The 11,296-nt window shown below is 33.4% G+C and overlaps 1 protein-coding gene across 1 annotated transcript; it reads right to left on the reverse strand.

The window, feature by feature from the left end:
- Window positions 1-789: 789 nt before the first annotated feature.
- On the reverse strand, window positions 790-9,529 carry LOC137929906 (gustatory receptor for sugar taste 64f-like). Its single transcript, XM_068773035.1, has 8 exons — window positions 9,358-9,529; window positions 7,687-7,899; window positions 6,638-6,742; window positions 5,092-5,273; window positions 4,055-4,218; window positions 3,137-3,305; window positions 1,965-2,054; window positions 790-885 (listed from the first exon to the last, which is right to left on the reverse strand). Exons 1-8 carry the CDS (start codon window positions 9,527-9,529, stop codon window positions 790-792), a joined length of 1,191 nt encoding a protein of 396 aa, XP_068629136.1.
- Between the last annotated feature and the right edge of the window lie 1,767 nt (window positions 9,530-11,296).

Below are 11,296 nucleotides of genomic sequence, written 5' to 3' on the forward strand. Positions count from 1 at the left end.
AAACCGTCCAAGATTTCTTCTAAGCATGCTCAAAAGCATACTTCGAGAAGGCCTCTTTCCACCCCAACCCCCTCAAAGCGAACTTTTCTCGCTACTCCCCAAGCACCTCCTTCAGAAACCTCGTAAGGCGTCCTAAAAACGTCCTTACGGATCTTTTCGCAGGATTTCTATAACCCACTCACCACAAACAAACTCAACCACTCTAGTGGCTACCGCTCACCGCACGAAAAAACGCGTGCGATGCTCAAAAATCAAGCACAACACTCTCCACCGTCCGTTATGTAAACGGCGTCGGTCTCTCGACGCCGCCGCCGCGAACAGCGTGGGCGATCCGAGGTAGGATCAGTATCTTTAGATTGTCGAGTGGTCCACACTGTCCTCCATACTTCCACTTCACACTCACTACATGAACAGCCACACTGATTCGACCAGGAAAACCTCGCCTATACTGCCTGATCCTCCATCTGAGTGTCTAATCCAGGAAATCCCGTACCGTGAACTTATTTTGAGCTAAGGCTTTTACAGCTACATCGTAAGCAGGCTAGCAGCAAAAACTTTCACAGATATAATGCAACACAATGCGCCAATAACTTTTTGGCTAGAGCGATATGCCCCACGCACTTATACTTCAGACCAGCAAAGCCACATTAGTTAACTTTTGTTCGGTTCTCTTTTGCAGACATCCTCAATTTTTAATTCATTTTATAAAAAAAAATGATGATAATAAAAATATACATATATATATATAAATTGTTTTATTACACCAAGAAATATATGCTTGAATTTTTTTCAAAACACGGTCGTGTTTGTAGTGTTGGTTGAGTTATGATCTGTGTCGTCGAACTGTATGAGTACCAGTTCGTACGTAACCACAGCGCCGGCCATCTGAAATCAAATTGTCGTTCGCAATTAGTACACGACGAATTCATTACGCGAATTGTTGAAGCGTTTTATCGGCTGGAAGTGTGATTTAATGGCGAACGTTGTGACTAGAATGAATTGTTTGTAATAAAATACGATAGTTTATCTGCTTGCATCCTCATATCTGGAACAAATATGTCATAAGACATTATAAATTCAATCATATTATTACTAAAGTTTATTGCCTAAGTCGTTATTCATTGTTAAGATATTAAATCAATTAATAAAGTCATCTCTGTAGTACTTCGTAATTATTAATTTTATTTTATAAGACACCTACATAAAACAAATTTTTAAAGCAGTACGTCTGACGGGATAGCGAGTTATTTATTAAAATTTCATGTTTCACTACTTTATAAAAATTTTAGCTACACGACCCAACATTGAACTTAGGCCTTTACATATTTACAAAAATACCGGTTGGAAGTATATTACATCTACCGTCTTTCAACAACCGTCTACCGTCTTCATTAACAAGGTCATCTGTCTACCTTGGTGGTAGACGTGGTAGAGACCATCAACCTACATAGCCTTGAGGCCCCAGCGTCCATCAGATCTGCGGGATAAATGACCTGCTAACTGCCACTTGTACTTGCCGATCCATTGGGATAATTTTTTAATTACTAATTGCAATGAAAATGTAATCATGTTGTTACTGAACTTTTACATTATAGCATTAGTAAATTTAATAATATTTATGTTAGTTATTAAAACATAAGATCAATAAATAGATTGATCACTATTATATTTTTTTTTCTTTTGGGTTTTGACAGGACGATAGTGATAAGTCAATGCCCTGGACGGTGTCAGTAATTTTCGTTTGTCTACGAATATCCTCACTACTGATTCGATCTCGTAAAGAAATTCCAAGCACGTCTACCGGGAAACAATCCTGCAACCTGCGTTTTCAAATCAAAGTGATAAGCTACTACATATTAAGCGTAATACCATAGATTGATTCTTATTATAAATTTGGTGTTAAACATATCGTTTCAAATTGATTTCTAAGGTGTCAATTAATCAGTTTAAAAAAAACTAGTTACCTGTAGTAATAGCGATTTGGTTAGCGAGAAGAATCCCATACCAGTTAAAGCAACAAAATCTTTACTTAACTGATACTGGAGTCGCTCTATCTGGAATATAGTATAATTAATTTCATATCAAACACTGTTTATATATGAATTAATTAAATTAATGTAACTGTAGAGCAGTGTGTATATATCATGGATTTAACTTGTGAATTTAATTGACTAGATGGTTAACGAAAACAAAATTTTCAGGTTATTTTTCTTAAAAACTAAATAAATTGCCAAAGCAACAACAAGTGTTATTTATTTGAACTATTTGAAATAGTATTAGCTCTCGGGTTCCAGGTTTCAGGGAACAGTTGCGTATAGGTTAGCATGAAGCTTAACCTGAATCTTTTTAAAAATGGGAGCAACGCTTGAAGTCTCGGTTTGGTGTTCACATTCCACTATATTATAGAATCAGGAAGCCGTAGTGCTCCTAAATTACTTAGGAGAGTCTGCCATAGAATGAGAGGAGACCTCAGCTTGAACTGTTATACAAAATGCGTCTATCATTGCGACATAAGGCGCAAGAGAGAACCAAAATTTTCTTTATGATTAGTTGCTACTGCCCCTATCATCTTTATCCTCATTTCAGCCGTAAGATATCCATTGTTGAATAAAAGCCTCGTCCATATATTGTTAAAAGAACCTGTTAATTTCGGAGTCCATCGAGTTATTGTGATACTTTAATTAATATGGGCCTTACATCTTTCTGATATTTTATTGTAAGATATGTCATTTTTTGACGTCTTCCTAGTTTGAAAGCACTGACAAACTTAGCATAGAACACTCGTTGTATAGGGTTACAGAATTATAACGACGACTAAAATTTGTTTTTGTGTTTAGCGCGGAATACTTAGAATACCGTAGACAACGCACTAATTCATGTCCCCTCAAAGTTCTCAAAACAAAGCATAGTTTGCTTGCATAGAGTCCTCAAGCACTTCTTTCACATTTCACGAAGGAGCTAAAAAAATAAGAGTCTCAGAATCGATGGCAATGTAGAAGGTAAAACAGCTATAAGAAGGTTTCTTACTCGCTTGACTGACGCAGGTATAAAATCATTCAATACCATAGTGCGCAGGAACATAAACTGGTATAGTATAAGCATATTATTAAGTATAATAAGAAAAAAGCATTTTTACCTCCAAGTTGTAAGCTTGAGTTTGACAATCGAAGAGGTAAGGCAGCGCTGCTTTAGAAAATATATTTACCTCAGCTGCGGATAACACTACCAAAGTGGTTCGTAGACACAACCAAACGAAAGACAATAAATAGTACATTTGTTGTAAACCTGTGTCAGACATCGCTTGCCTAGAAAACAAAAGCTCACTTAGCTCACAAGTGAGTAAACATAACAAAGTTCGCTTATGTTTAAAAACGCAAGTGACAAATTACAATACTTCATCAACATCAATATGATAACATCATATAATTTTGTAAGCGTGTAATAATGTCTAGTAGGTACAAATCAATTGACTTGCTGTATCATTTACATAACCGACAAAAATTCTAATGGAAATTAGTTTCCTAACAATTCATAATTGGATTAATTGTCACAGTAAAACAGATTCATTATTCACAATAATAAAGTGTGCATAGTCTATTTGATTACACGGAAAGAAAGACAAGATCTTATAACAGTTATTGGATAATGCAATATAATAGTTTTTCGTACCTATCTACTACCAGTTCCGTTATGGTATTAACTATACCTTTTTTTGTTTTTACATTTATATCAAATAAACGTAGAGTTGCTTTTGGTTTTTAAAACAGATCCAAGTCAATTTGTAAAAACAATTAATGTCAATATTTAAGAATTAAAAATGTAAGAAAAGGAAACGCGTATCTTGATATTGCGGTTTTAAATTAGAAATAAGTTGGACTATGATGCGTGGTACATAAAGTTGAGTAACGTACGCGATATGCGGACTGAGTCGGCTTGGTGACAAGGCACTCGATCGCCAATCCGACACGGATTTCTTAGCAACCGTTACTTAATATCTCATAGCCTTAAAGCACTCCTAATAAGTTATATTTAAAAATAGTTTCAAACGACTCACGTGATGCCCAAAAATAATTGTAGGCAAGTAAAATAAAAATTGCACGAGTTGGATAAAAGAATCAGAGGTCCAACAGCGTCGTTTACTTTGCGAACTAGAGCAGCTTGTTTTACATAAGCCTCTCTGATTTTACGCCACGTAATAAGGTCCAAGGTTTCAGAGGTCTGCGAATGAGATTATAATATAAATAAAATTCACAAGGTTGTATAGCAAAACTAATTGTATGTCATTGTCGTTCAGGAGATACGTAGATAAAAGAAAGTAACGAAGAGAGAAGAGTTAGACAGACGACTTGTTAAGTTCGTCGGAGAATGACTTTTTTCAACCAAATAGTTAGAAATGATGATGAACTCTTCTTTATAGAATTAAGTATATTTCTGTAATATATATAAAACCTAAAGTTAATTTTACATGTCTTATTATATATTCGGGTATGTATCCCACATGTTATGAAATTATTCTCAAAATTTTTATTTAAAATTTTTATTTCATTTTAATGTTTCATCAAGGAAAACGTTTCTCACGTGGTGACTGCTTATTTATTCACTTTATTTGCGAATAGGTTAGCATTCTAACTAAAAATATTTTGCACATCTAATTAAAAGCAAAAACAAAATGAAAACAGTAAAAACACAAAATAATAAAAATATGGCTATATAAATGAAATGCAATGCTGTTCAAATATAGTATTAAAATGAAAGTTGGAAAGAGGGTCGAAAATATATTAATATTTTATTAATAGTGGTGTACTATCAAAAACAAATTAAAATATATTTGTTGTCTTCATTGATTAATTTATCTGTTATTAATTTAATCCAGGCTTTAATTAATATATCTATCTAATGAATTCTAATCCCATTTCAATCAAGCGGTGCATTTATATGCGATTACCCGTGTAAAATCAAAGCGCGAGGCAATTGACTATAAGCACCATCTATCGGCGCCCTCCAAAGTAACAACATTCGGATATATATTTTAATCAAGCAATAAAAAATGAATAAAAATATAACTACATAACTATAAATAGAGACTCGTACTTTAGATTCGACCTCCTTGTTATGTTTAGCACAGACGGCAGCAACGTATTTATTTATCCTGCGATATCTCGAAGCTAGTCCCATTGTTATTAGAACCAATAATAAATCTTGAAAATTCCATAGTGAAGTCGCAACTATACTCAGAATAATTAATGGGATACCAATAGATACGGAGTAGTCACCTGAAACATGTTACAAGTATATCAATATTTACACTGTGTTTTAAAAAGATTTCATCCGTTTCGAGTTTTTAGTAAAAAAAAATCTTTTATTTATTTGCTTCGTTACAATTATAAATATACACATTTCTTCCAAAATTAACTACAATAAGAAGAAAGTGCCTTAAACCTAATATGGTAGTTAATGAAATATATTTCTATTAGAATTGGAAAAATTAAAACCCCGTTTAAATTTATTCCATCATAGACTAGTTCAATTTAATCTTATTTTTATCGTATAGAATTTTTATGAGCATTTTTCTCGTGAAGTACACAACAGGTGGTCCTGTAGACCAATGTAAGGATAAAAATAAAGAAAAAACGAGTAACCGCTTCATTATACATTATTGAAGTGTGCTTAAGTTCAAACACTTGTATAATAAAACAAAACATTTTAGGCTCAAATTACAGTAATCTGATAACAGCTACCGGTCGAGTCGATGCTTGAACCTTTTGGGTTATTTCGAGTAGGGAAGTTAAAATCGTATTAAGTGACACTTCAAACTGGGGAACCCTTACAGTAGTAGTACTTAAGATATCAGAGATCCTACAAACTAGTATTCTAAAAAAAGTTACGGTCTGCACAGAAAATCCAGGAGACTCCTAAAGCTTTGTCACTGTAAACATGGTTGAGGTAAAATACTTTTATTTTCTCTCTTTGACCCAAATAGTGGCTACCTGTCACTAATAGTACGTTCTTATTTAGGGCCTCAAAAATTTTTCATGCATTTTTATAATTAAGTCTATTTCTTGATATCTGGTTATTGTTTATTTTTCTGTCAAATTATACAATAAAATAAAAACGTGCTAGAAATATCTCTATCGGAATCGCAAAGGTTAGGCTTCTACCAAATATACTAAGTTGCTTTTATAAATTAAATCTTAATTTATAAACGTGTTGTTATCAGTACTGATTTAAGTCACTGAAATGTACTTTCTACTTTGGGGCATCGTCTGCAAACTCACAGTGGCTCCGTAGGATATCAGTAGATGAACGATAGTGACCAATATAATTTAGCAGATTTGCAAGTGGTAGAGGCAGTGAGCTGACCAGAAAGAGCGCAGAATAGATGGCCGGCGATGTAGGTTCTATTGTAAAAACCATGTGCAACCAAGTGCGACGTAAGATGTAACACTCTGGATGCTGGTCTCTCATTCAGTCCTATTGGAAATCTTTTAAAAGGCACAGGCCTCTATGCCACATGGCAGAAATAATGATGATAACAAATAAAGAATAAAATATACAACTTTACAAGCTTAAAATGGAAGCGAAGTTCATATTAATTTTTCTATTTAGATTAAACAACAATTAAACATTTAATACTTACTTGGCTGCAATAAAAATCCGTGTGATATAAGTACATATCTTTCTAGCCATGTAGAAGGCGGTCTATTTACATCGATGACCGCTACGATACTGAGTATATGTTCAGCTAAAACATATCCAAACAAGTATATCAAACTATACTGTGTGTACTAAACAAGCCAAAAGATCTTTAAACAATAAATACCAACTTTCGTAAATAGGTACAGTTGTGCAGAATAACTTTTGACGTAAAAAGAAAAAAATAGTTTTAATAAAAAATGTTTTTTGTAGTTGTGTAAAAATACGTTTTATTAGTACAGATATACATATCTAGCTGTACATTGCTAGCTAGCAATTAGCAAAAGCGACGTAAACTCGAGTAAACCGATTTGTCTCCAAGAACGCGACAATTTTTGTTAATTACATATTTTATTTTATATTCTCATATTTTTATAGGTAAATTATTATTTTTAACACAACCCTATCAAAAAAACATTACATTAAATTTTAATAATAGTGCTACGATTGACGAAGTTTTTTTATATTTTAATCTATATGTTAAGAAACGAAGAAGATACTATTAAAACATTAACGTACACAAAAATACACGCAAATACGTTATCGTATAAATAAATATTTATTGTGTATATGGTAACACAATAACATTTGAACGTATCATTTAATTATTTCTCTATTATATTTTATAAGAGGAAGGACGTTGACGGTTGTAACATCATCTATAACTAATACTGTTGCCAATGATTAGAATTAAATAACGTAATTTCAAATAATAAATAAATAACAAAATAAAAACACAGTAAATAACAAAAAGACAGGAGTATACTGTGTCTTGTAGGTGGAAGTAAGCCTTGTCATGGGAGAGTTGCTTATAATTATGTACCATAAAAGAAGGGATTTATGAGGGGTCGCATGACCAGCAGTGAAAATCCGTAAAATGATTAAATACGTAAATGATCGAGTTAAAAAAATATAGCGTATATTTACATGCATGTAGTTTCGAAAGTAGTCTATATCTAGTAGATTATTCTTTATAAGTAAAAGTAATCTTACCGAATCCACATACGATGAAAAACTTTATGACGGCCGACATTTTCATGTCCAAATATTTATCTATGGGTACATTACTCGCGTTTAAAGTGCGTTCTATTATGATCCAAAACTCGGATATCTTTTGCCAATCCGTTGACAACTTCCAGCTTAAGAGAATAGATAAAAGAGCATTCGCGTATAACGTTGCGCCTGCCAGTCTGGCTGTTACACTTCCTTAAAAAAAAAGTTTATTTATTTATCTGGCCAGTTACAAATTATAGCCATTACATGTAGATCGGAATAGCTACACTTTTAGTTCGACGAAAACTGGACCCAAAACCAGAGTAATGTATATTATACCCAATAAGACTCCATCAGTCGTCATCCCCTCCGATAACATGACCTTGGTAAAGCAATTGAGAATTTTATCTTAACCGTTGTCCTCTGGGGTCGCAGTAATTAAAATTATTACCTTATGAGAAACACTATATTTAACTAGGGCGTTACTTTGCGGAAGTCCATCATAAGTAAGAAAAGGACTAATATATAGCTACTTCCGCTATGTAGCAGTAGTCGTGCAATAAAGTCCACCGCCCGCCAGCTTGCTGTTAAATGCGCATGCGGCAAACAATGCGTACTCAGTGAACTTTGTCACTCGGTGTTTAGCACTAATCGGTGTAATATTACTCCTGAGGATGCCCCGTGGAGGGGTAAAACACGTGTTGAGTAATTTAGCGGTGGTAGTTATGTAATTCGCGTTATTTGCCGCATGCGCATTTATCAGCGGGCTGGCGGTCGGTGCACTTTATTGCACGACTACTGCTACATAGCGGAAGTAGCTATATATTAGTCCTTTTTTTACACAATTTTTAACAAAAATATATACGAAAATTAAGGAAATAAATAGAATAAGAATAATTTTCATTTATTGGAAAGTTAATTAAGCTACTATAAATTATAAATTTACATATGTTGGGCAGCAGTAGAGAGAATTGGCAAGTTGAAGTTGCATTGGATACGCCACATAGCGTGCAGAACTGATAGCTGCTCAGGCTTTAAGGTTCTGGAGTGGGAATCACAAACCAGCAAGCGCAACGATGGATGTTCGCCCACGAGTTGAAAAGAGGACTTTGTTAAGGTCGTTGAAAGAGTTTACATAAAGGCTGCTTCTAACCAATATTTTTGTCCCGTATTGGGCGTGATAAGAGCAGAATATCAGTCTCGGTTAGCAGAGAGAAGAAAGGAAGAGAACATGGACTTACTGGTGGACAAAGACGAATGTTGCTAGACCTTTCTAGAGCTCTGAGATAAGGTAATATAAAAAAGCAATAGATAAAAAAATATATTAAAATAATAGACAAGAGTGATAAAATAGCTGATAATAGAAATGTAAATTAAGTGCGATATGGATAATAAGATTATAAATAACAATTAAGTGTAGTGAGTTGTTAAACAAATGATATAAACAATAAACTTAACATTATTTTACTTTGTAGGTAAGGCAAAATAATTGAGGCGATGTATGAGAAGGAACGAAATATATTGCGGAGGAAATAAAATAAAAGAATAAAAATATGTAAATCCAGACCCTGTTAGCCCATGATAAGAGTAGAACCAAAACGGAGGCCATTAAAAAAACCACTCCGATTGTTTCCTTAAAATGAATTTAGTAAATGAGTCAAAAACACTTACTGTGTCCTGCGGTATTCACAGCCCAACCAGCTAACGCTTTAACGACTTTCCAAATGGCGCCAATTTCGACGACTGCTAGAAGGAGAATCAGTGACATTCCCCACAGTTTCCAATAGTATTTACTGGAGCCAGCTATTCCAAGCCATCTTGCCCAGCATAAAATATGTCGCATTGTTTTCAAAAATTGCTAAAATTTATTCACAAATTTACGTAAATATAATTTTATTATACCCAATCTAAGCATAGAATTAAGAATAACCCTAATATTTTAACAGTGTCTATATATTAAATATATACGCAAAGTATTTATTTATTCTACAGTCGGATTTTATGCGCTCAATTTTAAACAGAAATGGAAAAAAAAAACACTACAGCGACGATCGAACATCGAGACACTCTTCACGTAAATGCATTCAAATGACTTTAACATTTTTAAAATACTTTATTAAAAATATAAAATAAATTTTGTGGTAAGAAAGATATACTCATGAATATATATACATCTCATGAACGGCTGATCGTCACATTTTATTTTTATAAGGAATTTTATTCTAGAAGTTATTGTAACGCTTTTTTGCAACTAATAATGAAAGTCTATAATAATCGCCTTTCTAAGTTATCTTCATTGTGTTCCTAATTAAATTACAAAAGTTGTTTCATATAACTTAATCTTGGATTAAAAATTCGCCTCTTTTTTATCCAGTAGGCGCTCATTGTAAGGCATAACCTCCCTATCAGTTGCATGAGCGATATGCCCCACCCTCAGCCAATTCAGATGAGCAACTCTTCAAGATACATCAAAAACTTTGTTTCTCCTACGAATCTCCTCATTTCTGTCATTTTATATCGTCGTGAAACTCCCTCTCAATTGTTCCATGGGTGACATTAAACCTTTTTATGGTCCATCGTAAGCGACCACGTCTCAGGTCCGTATGTAACTTCCGGCAACACACATTAGTCAAATCCCTTAGTTTTCAGACATTGCGGTACTTTAGATGACATGTTTCGGAGCTTCCCGAACGATGCATCCAAGATGGATTCTGCGAGTGATCTCTTAAAATTTCCCCTGCCTATAATTTTCTGACAACTCCATTACACATTGTGCTGCTATCTTTAGCTTTTAGTATAATTTAGTGCTACTGCGCACTGATATTATAATTGTTAAATTTCATTACCATACCATTTTTTTAAAAACAAATAAAATTACAGTAAATAAAATACTTAATTAATGTTTATATATTCGACCTAGACCTCGCAATGTGGTCTATTATCTCAAATATAAAGCTTAGATAAACATCTAGTCATTTACTCGCCATACAGAGATATGAACTCTCATTTGATGATACTATCTATATCTAGATGTAGATTACTATATAGTGAGAACTAGAAAAACATTTTAAAAAAGTATCGAACGGACCAGGATCAATCTTTGATGATTTTCTTAGTCAACACAGTAAACATTAAAACTCTATTTAATATTAAAAAAAACTAAACTTACATCACTAGGTTGATTAAATCGTATTACATTCTTTTTATTTTTAATTTTCTTTATAATATCTGCCATGTTTTGATACACGAAAATGTTTCAAGAATGACTAACCGCCGGCGCTGAATTTCAAAAACATTCAATACGATTCAATCGACAGAATTAATAGGTGTCTGTAGTTTGTAGCAAAATTGATTATTACACACAACAGTTCAGTGTCTAATTTATGTAGAGCTGTTTTTATTGACCTTTTTGGGATCATTATGTCTAATCTAAAATATTATTATATATTGTAATATTATTTCTTAAAGATTTGCATAACTAGGTTATTATTTACGAAAACCCAACCTGATTTTCGTAAAAACGGGTCATTGCCCAATGTACCCGTTTTTACTAAACGGTCTAAGAAAATGGTCAGTTGCTCCTGTTTTTAATTGAGAAAATTGAATGATG

The sequence above is a fragment of the Battus philenor genome, unplaced genomic scaffold (assembly GCF_028537555.1).
Source record: "Battus philenor isolate CCGP_79_NKW_IND1 unplaced genomic scaffold, ilBatPhil1.0.hap1 SCAF_5, whole genome shotgun sequence".
Classification (NCBI taxonomy): Eukaryota; Metazoa; Arthropoda; class Insecta; order Lepidoptera; family Papilionidae; genus Battus; species Battus philenor.

Bases quoted from the DNA above. Each gene is read 5' to 3' on its own strand.
- LOC137929906 (XM_068773035.1), bottom strand. From the start codon at position 9,529: ATGCGACATATTTTATGCTGGGCAAGATGGCTTGGAATAGCTGGCTCC. The intron at 4,219-5,091 runs GTACGAGTCTCT...TCTCATTCGCAG, and splicing joins ACAAGGAGGTCGAATCTAAA to ACCTCTGAAACCTTGGACCT. The intron at 2,055-3,136 runs GTAAAAATGCTT...ACTATATTCCAG, and splicing joins CTCAAGCTTACAACTTGGAG to ATAGAGCGACTCCAGTATCA.